The sequence below is a fragment of the Equus przewalskii genome, chromosome 7 (genome assembly GCF_037783145.1).
Source record: "Equus przewalskii isolate Varuska chromosome 7, EquPr2, whole genome shotgun sequence".
Taxonomy (NCBI): Eukaryota; Metazoa; Chordata; class Mammalia; order Perissodactyla; family Equidae; genus Equus; species Equus przewalskii.
The window spans coordinates 24063693-24081438 of record NC_091837.1 but is presented as its reverse complement, the minus strand read 5'-3'; the positions used below and the strand labels follow the sequence as shown (position 1 = coordinate 24081438).

Genomic DNA, 17746 nt, shown 5'->3' with positions numbered 1-17746 from the left:
AACCAAGAGCAGAGGAGATAAGTAGAAGGACAACAACAGAGAGTAGCAGCTCTACATCAGAACAGATTAAACCATGGGACGAGAAACAAAGGAAACTGAAGAAAACCGGAAAACAAGACACAAAATGGTAGTGGTAGGCCCCCACGTCTCAATAATCACTCTAAATGTAAATGGATTGAACTCCCCAATCAAAAGACACAGAGTGGCAGGATGGATCAAAGAACAAGATCCAACAATATGCTGCCTCCAGGAAACACTCCTCAGCCCCAAAGACAAACACAGACTCAGAGTGAAGGGATGGAGAACAATACTCCAAGCTAATAATGAACAAAAGAAAGCAGGTGTCGCTATACTAATATCAGACAAGGTAGATTTCAAAGCAAAACAGATAAAGAAAGATAAAGAGGGACAGTATATAATGATAAAAGGGACTCTCCACCAAGAAGACATAACACTTATAAATATATACGCACCCAACACAGGAGCACCAAAATTTGTAAAGCAACTCTTAATAGAACTAAAAGAAGACATCAACAACAATACAATAATAGTAGGGGACCTCAACACACCATTAACACCAATGGACAGAACATCCAGACAGAAAATCAACAAGGAAATAATAGAATTAAATGAAAAACTAGACCAGATGGACTTAATAGATATATATAGAACACTTCATCCAAAAACAGCAGGTTACACATTCTTCTCAAGTGCACATGGAACATTCTCAAGGATTGACCATATTTTGGGAACCAAAGCAAACATCAATAAATACAAGAGAGTTGAAATAATATCAAGCATCTTTTCTGATCATAACGCTATTAAACTAGAAATCAACTACAAGAAAAAAGCAGAGAAAGGTGCAAAAATGTGGAGACTAAACAACACACTTCTCAACAAACAATGGATCATTGAAGAAATTAAAGAAGAAATCAAATATTATCTGGAGACAAATGAAAATGAGAACACGACATACCAAATCATTTGGGATGCAGCAAAAGCAGTCCTAAGAGGGAAATTCATCGCAATACAGGCTCACCTCACTAAACAAGAAAAAGCTCACGTAAGCAACCTCAAACGACACCTAACAGAACTAGAAAAAGAAGAACAAGCAAAGCCCAGAGTCAGTAGAAGGAGGGAAATAATAAAAATAAGAGCAGAAATAAACGATATTGAAACAAAAAAGACAATAGAAAGGATCAATGAAACAAAGAGTTGGTTCTTCGAAAGAATTAACAAAATTGACAAACCCCTAGCCAGATTCACCAAGAAAAGAAGAGAGAAATCGCAAATTAATAAAATCAGGAATGACAGAGGAGAAATCACAACAGATACCAATGAAATATAAGAGATCATAAGAGAATACTATGAAAAACTATATCCAACAAATTGAACAACCTGGAAGAAATGGACAAATTCCTAGACTCCTACAATCTCCCCAAACTGAATCAGGAAGAAATGGAGAATCTGAATAGACCAATCACAAGTAAGGAAATAGAAACGGTAATCAAAAACCTCCCCAAAAACAAGAGTCCAGGACCAGACGGCTTCTCTGGAGAATTCTACCAAACATTCAAAGAAGACTTAATACCTATTCTCCTCAAACTGTTCCAGAAAATTGAGAAAGATGGAGAACTCCCTAACACATTCTATGAAGCCAACATCACTCTGATCCCCAAACCTGACAAGGACAACACAAAGAAGGAGAACTACAGGCCGATATCACTGATGAACATAGATGCAAAAATCCTCAACAAAATTTTGGCAAACCGATTACAGCAATACATCAAAAAGATTATACACCACGATCAAGGGGGATTTATACCAGGGACACAGGGATGGTTCAACATCCGCAAGTCAATCAGCGTGATACACTACATCAACAAAATGAAAAACAAAAACCACATGATCATCTCAATAGATGCAGAGAAAGCATTCGACAAGATCCAACACCCATTTATGATAAAAACCCTCAGTAAAATGGGTATAGAAGGAAAGTACCTCAACATAATAAAGGCCATATATGATAGACCCACAGCCAACATCATACTCAATGGACAAAAGCTGAAAGCCATCCCTCTGAGGACAGGAACAAGACAAGGGTGCCCACTTTCACCACTCCTATTCAACATAGTACTGGAGGTGCCGGCCAGAGCAATTTGGCAGGAAAAAGAAATAAAAGGAATCCAAATAGGTAACGAAGAAGTAAAACTCTCGTTGTTTGCAGATGACATGATCTTATACATAGAAAACCCCAAAGAATCCACGGAAAAACTATTAGAAATAATCAACAACTACAGCAAAGTAGCAGGGTATAAAATTAACGTGCATAAATCAGTAGCATTTCTATACACTAACAATAAACTAACAGAAAAAGAACTCAAGAACTCTACCCCATTCACAATCGCAACGAAAAGAATAAAATACCTTGGGATAAACTTAACCAAGGAAGTGAAGGATCTATACAATGAAAACTACAAGACTTTCTTGAAAGAAATAGGCGATGACATAAAGAGATGGAAAAACATTCCTTGCACATGGATTGGAAGAATAAACATAGTTAAAATGTCCATACTACCTAAAGCAATATACAGATTCAATGCTGTCCCAATCAGAATCCCAAGAACATTCTTCACAGAAATTGAACAAACAATCCTAAAATTCATATGGGGGAACAAAAGACCGCGAATTGCTAAAGCAATCCTGAGCAAGAAAAACAAAGCCGGCGGAATCACAATCCCCGATTTCAAAACATACTACAAAGCTACAGTGATCAAAACAGCATGGTACTGGTACAAAAACAGGTCCACAGATCAATGGAACAGAATTGAAAGCCCAGAGATAAAACCACACATCTATGGACAGCTAATCTTCGACAAAGGAGCAGAGGGCCTACAATGGAGAAAGGAAAGTCTCTTCAACAAATGGTGCTGGGAAAACTGGACAGCCACATGCAAAAGATTGAAAATTGACCATTCTTTTTCACCACACACCAAAATAAACTCAAAATGGATCAAAGACCTAAAGATTAGGCCTGAGACAATAAGTCTTTTGGAAGAGAATATAGGCAGTACACTCTTTGACATCAGTTTCAAAAGAATCTTTTCGGACACTGTAACTCCTCAGTTGAGGGAAACAATAGAAAGAATAAACAAATGGGACTTCATCAGACTAAAGAGCTTCTTCAAGGCAAGGGAAAACAGGATTGAAACAAAAAAACAGCTCACTAATTGGGAAAAAATATTCACAAGCCACTTATCCGACAAAGGGTTAATCTCCATAATATACAAAGAACTCACACTGCTTAACAACAAAAAAACAAACAACCCGATCAAAAAATGGGCAGAGGACATGAACAGACATTTCTCAAAAGAAGATATGAATATGGCCAATAGACACATGAAAAGATGTTCATCATCGCTAATCATCAGGGAAATGCAAATCAAAACTACACTAAGATATCACCTTACCCCCGTTAGATTGGCAAAAACATCCAAAACCAAGAACGACAAATGTTGGAGAGGTTGTGGAGAAAGAGGAACCCTCATACACTGTTGGTGGGAATGCAAACTGGTACAGCCACTATGGAAAACAGTATGGAGATTTCTCAAAAAGTTAAAAATAGAAATACCCTATGACCCAGCCATCCCATTACTGGGTATCTATCCTAAGAACCTGATATCAGAAATCTCAAGAGTCTGTTGCACCCCTATGTTCATCGCAGCATTATTTACAATAGCCAAGACGTGGAACCAGCCTACATGCCCAGAAACTGATGATTGGATAAAGAAGATGTGGTATATATACACAGTGGAATACTACTCAGCCATAAAAAACGACGAAATTGGCCCATTCACAACAACGTGGATGGACCTCGAGGGCATTATGTTAAGCGAAATAAGTCAGTCAGAGAAAGACGAACTCTATATGACTCCACTCATAGGTGGAAATTAGTATATTGAGAAGGAGATCTGATCGGTGGTTACCAGGGAAAAGGGGGGGTGGGGGGAGGGTACGGAGGGGGAAGTGGTGTACCCACAACATGACTAACAAAAATGTACAACTGAAATCTCACAAGGTTGTAATCTATCATAACATTAATAAAAAAAAAAAAAAATTCACATTCCATAAAAAAAATAAATAAATAAATAAATGCTATTTCTAACACAACATGGACCAACGTGAAAAAAATTTTCCAGTACCTTCTTATTAGTAGTAGTTGTCAGAGCTACTAATTTGAGATTTGTAATTCCTTGCCTAAAAAAGAAAAGGTTTAAGGGAATCAAAATAAGCTTTATCAATTGCTAGATACAAGCTAAGTCAAACGGATATTCTTGTATAAAAGTTAAAACTGATTTACCTAAAAGACATGGAACTTGATTTCTGCCTGTCTATGGCCCACCCTGACACGCTTTCTAACACAATCACTTGGAGATTTGTATTGTCTACTTGTTCTCAGTGAATCTGGCTGACAAGGAAATGGTCCTTACCCTGTCAGTCTGCTCATAGTGTTATTTAGAATGCGACACATAATGAATGATTGGAACAGAACCAGGCAAAAAAACCTGGTTCTTACAGAAGGGGAACCGCTACCAGCACCCAAATGTACCACGTGACTGAAGAAGGAGAGTCTGCTTCTGTGGTAAGAAGAAAATCTTCTATGTGAAGAGAGGACCAGTTCCATATGGGAGTTAGAGTGTAAATATCCCATAAGCTCAGCACATTCTGCAAAAGAGACATTTCATTGATATATCAGCTTAATGATTAAAAATTTACATTTCAGGATATATTTTATGATATAAATAAAGCACAGTACACAAGATAGTAGTCCATCCCCGCGAAAGTCCTTGTCTTTGTAAGTTTGACAATGTTTTTGTTGTTAAAGATAATACAAAGTGAAAACATTGAAAGAGAACTATCAGAAACATACGTCGGTATCAAGAACAAAAAGTAGATTGTCTATCAGCTGGAACTTCTTTGCACCTACAAAAGAAAAAGCAAGGTGTGCAAGGATTATATTTCTGTGTTACATACAGCCAGATTTAAATAGAAAACTAACATATTTATGGAAAGGCAGAACTACATTTAAACAAAAAGTTCCCATTCTCTTTTATTCCTGCTTCTATAATTTTTTAGGTGACCACTAAAATGTAAAACCTCCCAAAATGAAGAGTAACAACTGTAACATGTCAAGAGCAGTCATGCATGTGGACAATTAGACAAATCTGGCTTCTTTCAAAGAGTAGTACGTAAAATGGCCCATCTGCCAGACTTAGTACATTGACATGAAAATTAAATCCACTAACAATTACCAAAAGTGGTTTCACTAACTTATTGTACCTTCAATAATCTCTGCATCAATAACATTCTTAACTGTCATTCCTTCCTTGGAAGAGTCTGGTTCCCATTTTGAGAATGCACAACTACCAGTTCCCTACAGAAGTGAAAACAGTACATTAATTATAAATTTGGTTCTTAGATCTGAATCTTCCTCAAAGTAGAAACACCTAAGTTGTACGCATTAGTAATTTCGAAAATATATTTATAAATTCAAATCCAACTGGCCTTTATCTCCCAGTTCCTCTCTTTGTTTTCCACAGAGCAGAATGGAAAGAACAGTGAACTGCTGCTGTTCATTGTTATCACAGGGATATTTAATAAGGAGTAGGCACGTTCAGACAGCTCACTCTAAAGACATGGGGTAAACCTTAAGACTGCCTCCAGTATTATGACTATAATATTATATATTATGATTATAATCTTTGACTAAGTATTTTTGTTAAAATAACTACATTTGAAAAAAATTTATAAATATTATCTTTAAATTATTTAAAACCCTGATGAAATATTAAAGTGGATACGCAAAATGGCAAAATGCGACTGTTTCTTAAAATATATATTTGATAAGTAAAAATGTAGGAGCCAGCCCTGTGGCCGAGTGGTTAAGTTTGCGTGCACCACTTCAGTGGCCCAGGGTTTGCCAGTTTGGATCTTGGGTGTGGACCTACACACCACTCATCAAGCCACGCTGTGGTAGCATCCCACACAGAAGAACTAGAAGGACTTATAATTAGGATATACAACTATGTATTGGGGCTTTGGGGAGAAATAAAAAAAAAAGAGGAAGTTTGGCAACAGATGTTAGCTCAGGGTCAATCTTCCTCACCAAAAAAGCATAAAAAAAAAAAGTTGTAAATGCTGTAATTATATTGAATATTTGCCACTTCTTGAATATAATATTAGATGTTTTCCCCCAAGATGCAAAGAAATTGTGACCACAGTAATCAGAAGTTACACATAAATAACGTTACTTTTCATATATAACATTGGACATTATACAGAAAGGTATACATTTTGAGTTGTCTTTCCAATGGTGGTTAGCGAACTGTGCTTCTCTATATACAATCTTGTGCAGTTTCCCATTTTACTAATAACATATACTTGTAAGTAGCTTAGCTAGCCAACGTTAAGAATAAGGTAGAATCACTTATCAGGTAGGGATTAAATTAAAGACCTTTTACTCATTAGGACCATTCTCTAATACTGAGGTTCTTAACCTGGCTTATTTCAAGATTCAAGGGATCTGTGAACTTAGGAAAAAATGTACATCTTTATTTTTACTAATCTCTATCTGAAATTTAGCGTTTCCTTTAATTACGAATATAAGCAAAAATAAAAAGTAGAATCAGCAGTACTTTTGACTTTGTCACCAATAGTTATTACACCGCCTGCTGGGTAAACTATAATTTTAAAATAGTGATACATAAACAACATTTCAAGATAGCTGCAATAATGTGATTTTAAAAAAGTCTGTGATGTTACTGAAAAAGTCACAGGAAATGGTATAACTATGGAGTATTTTGTTTTTGTTTGTTGACATTATTGTTGTTTTTGCTTACGCTTATAATTAAAGATGCTAAATACGAGGTAGAGATTAGTGAAAATATTCAATATTTTTTATAACATAGAAACTTACATTTACTTATTAAATTTATGACCTTAATTTTATAATTTCCCTGTTTCTGCTAATATTACAATTCATTATTTAGCCAACACTATAACGTTTTAATGAAGAAACACTTCAGAGATCAAAAAAGGAAATTTTATAAAAAGAATTACCCCAATTATCACAGGGATTTCGCTTGCTAAATCTCCAGCCACAAGATTGAGACAACCAAGACTATGATAATTTTCAGTAGAAATAAAACGGGATTTGATTTGTCCTTGTAACTGCAAAATTTAAAAAATAAGAATGTTATATATATGCTCCAGTCCAAATTCCTTGGAAATATAGGTAAAAATTGGTTTAAATCAATGTTATAAATGTATTTTTAAATAGAAATGTTATTAAATGTTATATCATGCTAATTCTTGAAATATCAACCAGCTGATCAATTATATTCAGAAACACTCTTCTAAACTTACATTAAATGTAGGTTTCAAGAAGACAATATGGTTTTGTTTTCTTACCTTTTTTGCTTTATTGAAGTCTGCATTCTCAATTGCTGCATGAAAAAGAGAAAAGCAAGCTAAATTCACAGTATTCACCTATGAAATATATACAAGCCACCCCTTTCGTGTCAAGGTGAAATTATACACAATCTAGTGAATAGAACACTGGTCAGAAATGAATAAGGCAGCAGTGATTTTTCGGTTTTGCCCTTGATCAATGATCTAAACTGTAACATGTTACATTCAGGGCAGCAGCCATGCTGCTGTACCGTCCCTACAGTGCCTCTCCATACCTTCCCCTACCATGCTGCTCCCTCCTAAGAGGGTCTTCTCCCTGCTCCAACTCTCCTACTCCTGTTCAAGCTCTGAAGTCCTATCTGTAAAGTCTTCATCACTTCGTACTCCGTTTTGGAAGAGCTCTTTTACTTGTTTAGCTCCCTCACTAAACTATAGAGAACTATGCATCTTAAACCTTGTTGTATTCCCAGGACTTTGCACGTCTTGGCACACAGTAGATTTTAAAAAAATATTTCTTGGCACCAGCCCCATGGCCAAATTGTTGAAGCTCTGCATGCTCCACTTCAGCAGTCTATGGTTTGCAGATTCAGATCCTGGGTGCAGACCTGCTCCACTTGTCAGCCATGCTGCGGAGGCATCCCACATACAAAATAGAGGATGGGCATGGATGTTAGCTCAGGACTAATCTTCCTCAAGCCAAAAAAAAAAACAGAGGAAGATTGGCAACAGATGTTAGCTCAGGGCAAATCTTACTCACCAAAAAAAAAATTGTTGAATACATGCCCCAAACCAATTCCTCAGTCTCTCCCAGCTCAGAGTGACGTATGGTCCATGCCACTCATTAGCACATACTACAGGTTATGGCTCTGTATTGTTAACAATTATATAGTCATTTTGCTTTCCAGGTTCATTTATTACACCAAAAAGCATTTATTACTATGTAGTGTATGTCTTCTCTCCCCAACTAAACTGTAAACTCCTCGAAACCTATAAACAAATGATATTTCTTCAGATTCTGTTGCAGCCATAAAAGTGAAGAATAAGTATATCATGAATACTTAAAAGTATACCAAGTATTATAGAATGTAATCAACTAAATATTCTTAAGAAAAATATTTAAAAAATTCTCTGGAAAACCAGTAAGAAATATTGCTGCAAATCAATAACAAGAAAATAATGCATTATTTACCTTGTTGAATTTTTACAAGCTGAAGGTTTGTAATGCAAAAGAATCCATTGTTTGTAAGAAGCAGCATATAATAGGTACCTAGTAAAATAAAATCAAAACCAGTTTCTCTAAAAGGCACAGGGACATAAAATTTAAACCAGTATCTGGAATTAGCTTAAAAACATGTTAATTTGCTCATTTAAATTCTAATCATCAAATAATATAGTAATGATATAGATAAAGCTTATTTACAAAGAATTGGTAAATTATTTGGAAAAACAATGTCATCTTCTTTGAAACTTTTATAAAAAAACCAAACTTCACTTGCCAGGAAAAAAAAAAAAATCTCAGATAAATATTAAAATAAATTAAGGTCCAGTTAAAATCTGTTGAAAATATGATAAATATGCTGAAACCCACAAAAACATTTTAAAAGAATATAACAGCTCCTTAGTAATCTATAGAACTCTCAAGTGTTAAAATGAGTTTGGAATACTACATTTAGAAAAAGTACATTTAAACCTCTGAAAAGAGCTAAAATAAAAAACTTGTTTCTTACAATATTAATTACATCACTAGAAAATTTAACATATCTTAACAATGAATTTACAGAATTTATTAACTTTAAATCTGATTTTTTTGATTGGGTATTAGTCAGAAGCCATTCAAAAAAAATTCAAAAAACTTACCTTCATTTGAACTGTCTTTCTCAATAACGAGATTCCGGTAAGTACACTGATCTTCATCATTAGTTTTCTGAACAAAAGCCTAATTGCAAATTAATTTCAGATAATAAGATTAGACCCAGAAAAATATAATCAAGGATTATATTCTTTAAACTCTTGATTTATCAATTATCATGAGCAATAATTCTGCCTATATTCCAAACACTTTAGTTTTAAAATGGAAAACTATTTTGGACAAGCATACTAAGAAGATCTTCAAAGCTTACTTTTTCAACTTTGCATTTATTTCATATGTTTCTGAGGCACGATTCTTTAACATAAAGCAGTATTATTCTTTTAATTTAAAACACAACTAAGAGAGAACTTAGAATTTAGAAAAACATAACAACGTCTTACGTTAGTGAGTAATGTTTGCTTTGATGTTACATGAATCAGATGTAAGTTGCCACTTCTCTCCCCAACCAAAAGAAACTTTCCTTCTTGACACAGGCCAACTACATCCACTTCAGTATCTGAAAATTTTAAATCAAAGTTACAAGCTTCCTTTGAAAATGTTTATTTTTAATACAAAAAATTGCAAATTTTGTCATTAAAAATCAATTATTCAAGCTTCTTCTAAATATTTTTTTAAATGGTGATTAAACTAAAAAAGAAGGCTACTGACTCTTAGTCAACAAATATTTACTGAGCACTCATTATACGCTAAGCACTGTTCTAGGCCTTTTGCATATATCTGAGAATAATGACAAAAGATTCCTTCCTTCATGGAGCTCAAAGGCAGAAATGGATGATAAACAATTAGCATAATAAACAAATTGTAAGACATGTAAGAAGGTGATAAATGCTGTGGAAAAGAGAAAGAGTAGAGCAAGGTAAGAGAGCTCAGGAGAACCATGCAGTTGGAGCATTAATAGGAGTGCTCAGGACAGCCCACTTTGACAAGGTGAGATATGAACAGAGACCTGAAGGAAGTGAGGAAGTTAGCCGAACGGATGAAGAGCATTCCAGGCAGTGGGCACACCTGGAGCACGGATGGTAAAGTGGGAGCTTGCCGCACAGTTTGTGCAACAGCAAGAAGCCCAGGGGGAGTGAAGTGGCGTCCAAGAGCGGAAGAGTAAGAGAGAAAAGCAACAGCATGTAAGTGGCTTATAAACTAAACTTGTCCAGTAGCAATATCTTTATACAAATGTATATGTTAACACAGCCTACTATTTCACTGGTGAATTGTGAATCTTGTGGACCGATCAGGGTAGATACATTAAGATTCCAAAAATATGAGCGTCTTGCCTCCATATTGTGATTAAGACTGCGTTCTCAAATGCCTACCTTCTGATTCCTTTTCACTTGTCTAAGTTCTTATGCAAACACTTCAACAACCATCTTTCTGTCAAAATTTCCACTCAAAATAGAAAAAGCTTTCACCAATAAGCTTCTCACTTATTTTCTAGCACAATCACTGATTGTCCCTTAATTTACTCTTGTCCATGTTTGCATACACTTAAAGCTCTTTAATTCCATGAAGAATTAATTCATAAGTATTTCAAAAGCTTTCTATAGCGTTATACATTCTAAAAGTATTCAAGTATCTGTTTATAATAATGAAATTATACACAAGATTCAGGAATTGAACACAATTGGGCTCACCTGTTTTCTACAATATTTTAACACAAAAATCATGCAAATAAAGTAAATTATTGCTTTACATGTATATCGCCCCTTAGACTTATTGAGACAAGGGATCATCTCAGTATCCTTTGTGTCTAGAACTTGGGACAAAAAAAGCACTCAAGATTAATTTCTGGAATTTAGTCCAATTTTGATCTTAGAGATAACGGAGTAAAGAAAAGACAATGCAGTGGAAATTGGTAAGAAGATATATTTGACTTCCCATGTATTTTACTATATTACATTAGACTTACCAAATATAAGATGCAATTGAAGTGATCTACAAATCCCGTCAAGCAGTATCACTGACTGATCTGCTACAACAATAAACCCATCACTCAAGCTGCACGCTTGAATCCTCGGATTTAATGAGGCCTGTGGGGGGGAAAGCATGACTAAAATAAAACTTTTTTATACACATTTAACAATATTTATCAGTAATATCATCATTGTCCCAAGCACTCAAGTTTAAAACTTAACTTGGCAGGCCTTTTTTCTTTAGCCCATATATCTAATTAGTTGACTTTTTCTTTGCATGGTATATTTTGAATCCAAGGTCCAAAATAGGGAAATAGACCAGGATTGCTAGGAAAGGGCAAAGGATTTCCATGTTTAAGTCTTTGTTTCCCAAGAGTTGATCTTTATGCCTGTAGGAGCCAGAGGCATTAACATAAATGAATGAACCAAGACTGGCATAAAGTCTCAGTGTCTGGGATACGACAGGGAGGGGCCTGTGGTGTACTGTGAACTGGAGGGTACACACCCCCATACAAACTAAAGAGCAGAATCAGCCAGCTCAAGGCCCTTCGGAAACGAGACCCTGGGATGGCAACTACACCTTCCAATTTATCACAAAAAGCTAGATCTTTATGTGAAATGTTCTGATTTTTAAATCCTGGCAGTCAAGGCAACATCTTTAAAAACACTATGCAAGCCAACTATGAGTCTCCAGTTTTCAGCTTCTGTTGATTAGAGCTTCCCACACATATGTATCCTGAAGCAGATGGACAGCTCAGTGGTTGAGAATGCTCAGTCACTTACTAGCTGAGTAATCTTGGGCAAATGCCTTGACTGACTCTCCTGTAAGACAGGAATAATAATACAAAGCAGACTCGTATGGAGATTGAATGAATTAACTCAGTAAAGAGCTAGAAGACGGCCTTGCACATAGTATGTGCTCAATAAATGTTAACTATTCTTATTCAGCCCTGGCTTAGTTTTAAGCCAATCAGTTCATTTTATGCCTGTTTTCAATGGTCACCTTCTCCAGGTGTAATTCTTGAAAACCCCATCACATTCTGATCCCTCGTATAGTCTTTTAACTTGCTTCTTCAACTAGTGAAAAGTTGCACCGAAGCGTTGCATAGAAGAAACTGTGCTATATACTTCCTAGGGGTCTACTCATTCTGTTCTCTCTGCCTGGACTGCACTTTCCCTTTCTTTTTTTTAAGACTATTTTCTAATAGCAGGTTTAGGTTCACAGCAAAATTGAAAGTAAGGTACAGAGAATTCCCATATACCCCCTGCCCCTGACATCTCCTACCAGGTGGTACATTTGTTACAACTGATGAACCTACATTGACACATCATAATCACCCAAAGTGCATAGTTTACATTGTAGTTCACTCGTGGTGGTGTACATTCTGTGGGTCTGGACAAATGTATGACAGGTATCCATCATTATGGTATCATACAGACTATCTTCATCAGACTATCTTCATTGCCCTAAAAATGCTCTGTTCTCTGCCTATTCATCCCTCCCTCCAACCCCCAACCACTGATCTTTGTATTGTCTTTGCCTTTTCCAGAATGTCATATACTTGGAATCATGCGGTATGCAGCCTTTTCAGATTGGCTTCTTTCACTTAGTAATATTTTTTCTGCATCTATTGATACGATCATGTCATTTTTCTTTAGTTTGTTGATCTAATGGATTACATTGATTTTTTTTCCAGCTTTAAGATATATTTGACAAATAACGTTGTGTAAGTTTAAGGTATACGATGTGATGATTTAATATACATACATACTGTGAAATAATTACCACAATAAGGTTAGCTAACACATCCATCACCCCAACAGTGATTTTTTTTTAAGTTTTTTTTTTTTCCTTTTTCTCCCCAGAGCCCCCTGCTACATAGTTGTATATTTTTAGTTGTGGATCCTTCTAGTTGTGGCATGTGGGATGCCACCTCAGCATGGCTTGATGAGTGGTGCCATGTCCACGCCCAGGATCTGAACCGGCGAACCCAGGGCCGCCAAAGCAGAACGTGCGCACTTAACCACTGTGTCACTGGGCCAGCTCTCTTCTTTTTTTTTTAAGATTGGCACCTGAGCTAACATCTGTTGCCATCTGTTCTTATTCTCCCCAAAGCCCCCCAGTACATAGTTGTATATTCTAGTTGTGAGTGCCTCTGGTTCTGCTATGTGGGATGCTGCCTCAGCATGGCCCAACAAGCAGTGCCATGTCCACGCTCAGGATCCGAACTGGCAAAACCCCAAGCAGCCAAATCGGAGAGCACAAACTCAACCACTCGGCCATGAGGCCGGCCCTTCTTCTTTTCTAATATATGCATTCAATGCTATAAACTTTCCTCTAAGGACTATTTTCACTGCACTCCACAAACCTTGATAAGTTGTGTTTTCATTTTCCCTTCCTTTTTCTTTAGGCCCAAGTCAAGTGCTAGTTTCTTTATGAAATGCTTGTTAAACTATCCCAACCCACAATAAGCTTTCCATTCTCTGAATTCCTACTGCATTTACTGCCTGTACCATTCATTTGGAATTTAGCATAGGCCGACTTGCATAGCAAAATATCTTTTATTGCTGGTGTCCTGTCGGCCTAACTTTAAAGAAAGGTCCTAAAAGAGGAGGGATAATACGTCATCTTATGTTATTATAAGTGCCTAGCATAGGGTTTTGAACACCGCATCTGCTATTGCATGCCCGGCAGTTTTGAATGTATTGATGAGTGATGCTCCAAGCTAATAACAGATGGAAATTTAGTTCCTAACTGAATTCAAAGCTCAATACACACACACTATTATTTTTCAACAGGAACCCTCAGAGGTCAAGAGAGGCCTGGGCCACTTCCACGTTTTAAGCCTCTTAGTAACACTGAAAAATAAAGAAATGTCACTTTCTCATTACAGAATTTGTGGTATACTTTAAGTTTTTGCCTTTAACAAATAAACAACTTAATACCAAAGAATACAATTTACTTGTACTACTCATAACTAATATTTGTAAATTCTGTGATTCATAATATACTAAACGCAGTACAGTCTAACAATAGAATCTAACCAGCATAAAGAATGATTTCTTTTTTTTAAATCCTATCATCCAGTTTCTTTGAATACCTATAGAACCTCACTTGAAGAAAAGTCAAAAGCCTACATTTGAGGCCCTTTATAAAAGGTCCCCAGAGGAGGCCCTGACTTTCAAGCCCTAGAAGATACAAAACTTGTCTCTAATAGTTGGTATTGTCTTCCTTTCTTTCTTTTAAATCTTATTCATAATGAGAGAATTAAATATTACATTGACTTACTAAGGGAAGTAGAAAGATCCTGGACTGTAACACTGTGAGAAATGATCAGATGTACTTTCTCTACAAGAAACCTCTGTTTACCAAGGTCATCAATATTTTACCAGAAGCAAATTACTAAAAAGGAAAATCTAAGGTAAAAAACTAACAGTAGCATTTTCTATATCAGGCAAAGAATAAGGTTTCAAGCCTGGAATGACAAGGGTGGGATTATTATCAAAAGAAAGTTCAAATATAGAAAGAAATACATAGAAAGGATAAACTTCAACCTCAGGAGAGAGCTTAACTCAGGCGTAAAGCATGGGAGGAGCACAGGATCAGGGAGGCATCCCAGGGGCTTCAACTCTACTGGTAATGTTTTATTTCCTAAGCTGGTAGTGGATATTCTTCCTATCATTTATTATACATTCTGTATGTCCAAAATGTCAAGAGGAGCTATGAAACGTCCAATTTTGGAAATACAGATCTTAAGATGATGCAGGGGGAATTCAGATGGAATTTTCTGGTAATCTGAGACTGAACCTTGATTCCCTGAGAAAGTGCATATTCACTCACAAAACATTTACCCTGTGGCTACTAGGCTTACTAAGCACTCAGTAAAAATTCTGTGAATGAAAACACTCAACATCACAATAATTACCTTTTCGGAGGTCACCTTTGCTAGCAAATCTACTTGATACAAAGCAGTTCCGTGTTCTTTTCTTGAACCAACACTTAGGTACCCACTTCCTGTATCATCACTTGTTAGCAGCTCAATATCATTCCACATGTTTCTGAGATTGTCTTCCTGAGTCAGGAACCACTGATTTCCCTGTGACAAATGTAAAATTAGAGACTAAATTATACTGTTGCATAGAATCTAGTTATTTGGGAAATGAAAAAACTTAATCAATATATATATCAATAAATAAAGACTTCTCTGTCTTTTTTTTATCTCTGTGGTCCTAGACACTTTGGACCAACAAGATAAATGGAACTAGAGCTCTGATTATCATCAGAGAAACACATATTGATTTAGGAACACACATAATTCTGATCTTATCAATGTATCCTAGAGCTTCTAATACTTTGTGTGCCTAGCTTGAAATTATAAGTTTTCATTTGAAATAAACCTTTAATCAGTAGAGCAATAAGTAGCAAAATATCTGAAGTCAGACTGTCTGGGATATCTTAGGATGGTAAAGTTTCAAATGAAATTTTAAAAAATGTCCATGCATGTTTTCAGTATTGTTGTATAAATGAAAACAATAACGGGGGGTGGGGGGGAAGAAAAAATTAGATTAGGTTTCTGACTGGACCAGAGAGTATATTTGTAACCAGAGGAGAGTCACTTAACCATCTCCTCAGCAAAGATTTACATAACTCATTTCATGTGTGGTCTGGGTGGGGGTAGAATACCAAATTGAAAAACAACCCCTGGGTCAAGACTATTAGTGGGGAACAAGAACCAAATAATTACAGTTGTTTTGATAAGTGCTAGCAGAAATGTTTTAAAATCTATAGAAGTACAGTAAGCGAAGGAATAATTTTTGACTTGGTGCTCTTTCACATTTCCTAGCCAGTTGTCCTTGAGCAAGTAACTTAATCTTTCTGTTCCTCAAGTCTCTAACCTACAAAACAGGAATATCGTTGTAGATAACTGAAAAGGTTATGAGTTTTAAACACTCACAGAACAATGCTTGGTTCATGGCAAGCAATCAATTTTAAGAGTTAACTTAATTATTATTGTTATCGGATGCACATAACATTTGGGCTAGGAACTTAAGGTCATAGGAGCTTTTTAAGTGCAGGAAGAATTCTCACTAAGAGTGTAAGCGAGGGTGCAGAAACAAAGCACGTTGTGACAGACAGTAGTTTTAGTGACTGGCATTTGGGTGGGAGGTGGGAAGAGATTAAGACAGGAGTGACAGGTTGGAGTGAACACTTTTATGGGTTTCCGTGTCCCATATCTGTAAAAGTAGAGAAATATTATCAACCTCCCATGGCTGTCACACTCACTCATTCAACAAATGTTTACTGACTACTATATGCCAGGCACTGCTCTAGGAGCTGGGAATACAGCTGTGAAGACAGAAAAGGTCTCTGTCATTACGAAGTCTATATTCTCGTAGGAAGGACAGACCAAAATAAAACAGTTAACACATACTGAGTATGCAAGATAGTTTTGACTGCTTTACTCATTTAATCTGCACAACCCATTTTACAGCTGAGAAACACGAGTCAGGGATTAAATAAATGGCCAAGGTCACCTAAAGCGAGTAAATTATGTAGCTAGACAAGACTCAAATCCGCGCCTGCTATTAACTGTTAGACTGCCTCCCTACAAAAAGATAAGTTAACGCACAATTACCAACCATGCTAAATGTTTGGAAGCAAACAGTGCTCAGATGGATGGGAGGGAGGAGGGCCGCGTAAGAAGCACCTGTTTGGGAAAGGAAGGAGATGACCTCTGAACTAAGACCCGAATAGCAAGAAGCGAACTATGCAAAGCTCAGGGGGAGGAGCGATGCACGCCGAGGGCAAAGGCTCAGAGGCTGGAACGAGTTTGAGGCGGCTGCCCGGGCACAGCAAGAATGCAACAGTCTGGGAGCCAAAAGAATCCTCGACTTCAAGATTGGGTTTTACAAGAGAGGAAAGCTACTAAGCAGACGAGTGACATGATAGGATTAACGATTTGAGACCACTCTGGCTGCTAGGTGGAGAATAGATTAACGAATTAAGCAAAATGAAAACTGTCAGTTAGGCCTCCGTGCATAAACGCTCTCAGCTGGACCCTGGGGCCAGCAAGAACCGACTCCGACCTCTCTCCCGCCAGCCTCTTGAGGGGAAAACACCCCGAACTGAGCTGAGGCCGCTGCTACTTCGACCTGAACCCACCCGCAGATCCCTACAGCAGCGCAGCTTCCGCTCCTCACCTGCAACTGAAGAAACTAAAGAGGAACGCTCAAATTAATCGCCCCTCTTCCCGACTCCCATAACCACCCCTAATCTCTTCAGGGGCCGTCCCATGAGTTTAAATTAGCGGGAGAACACCAAGCCCAACCCCTTTTACGGCGGCCGGAGAAGGCCAAGATTGCTTTTGAATCGAAATAGGACGTCGCCCCTCCCTTAAATTTTACCCATTCTGATCAGCGCGTTACAGGGTGTATTCTTGGCCCCGCCCTCCTTCCTTACACGCCCCCTTAGAAAAGTACAACCAATCACCGCCTCGAA

At 36.9% G+C, this 17746-nt stretch overlaps 1 protein-coding gene across 1 annotated transcript in view; it reads right to left on the bottom strand.

Moving 5' to 3' along the window:
* Nucleotides 1–17680, bottom strand: part of KNTC1 (kinetochore associated 1) — a 74025-nt gene extending 56345 nt beyond the window's left edge. Inside the window, exons 1-12 of the mRNA XM_070629158.1 lie at nt 17449–17680; nt 15174–15344; nt 11244–11364; nt 9721–9836; nt 9328–9406; nt 8660–8737; nt 7471–7505; nt 7120–7230; nt 5341–5434; nt 4931–4983; nt 4610–4725; nt 4203–4257 (exon numbers count right to left, since the gene is read on the bottom strand). Coding sequence (XP_070485259.1) covers nt 4203–4257; nt 4610–4725; nt 4931–4983; nt 5341–5434; nt 7120–7230; nt 7471–7505; nt 8660–8737; nt 9328–9406; nt 9721–9836; nt 11244–11364; nt 15174–15302 — 987 coding nt within the window. The 5' untranslated portion in view covers nt 15303–15344; nt 17449–17680. The remainder of the gene's footprint in view (nt 1–4202; nt 4258–4609; nt 4726–4930; nt 4984–5340; nt 5435–7119; nt 7231–7470; nt 7506–8659; nt 8738–9327; nt 9407–9720; nt 9837–11243; nt 11365–15173; nt 15345–17448) is intronic.
* Between the last annotated feature and the right edge of the window lie 66 nt (nt 17681–17746).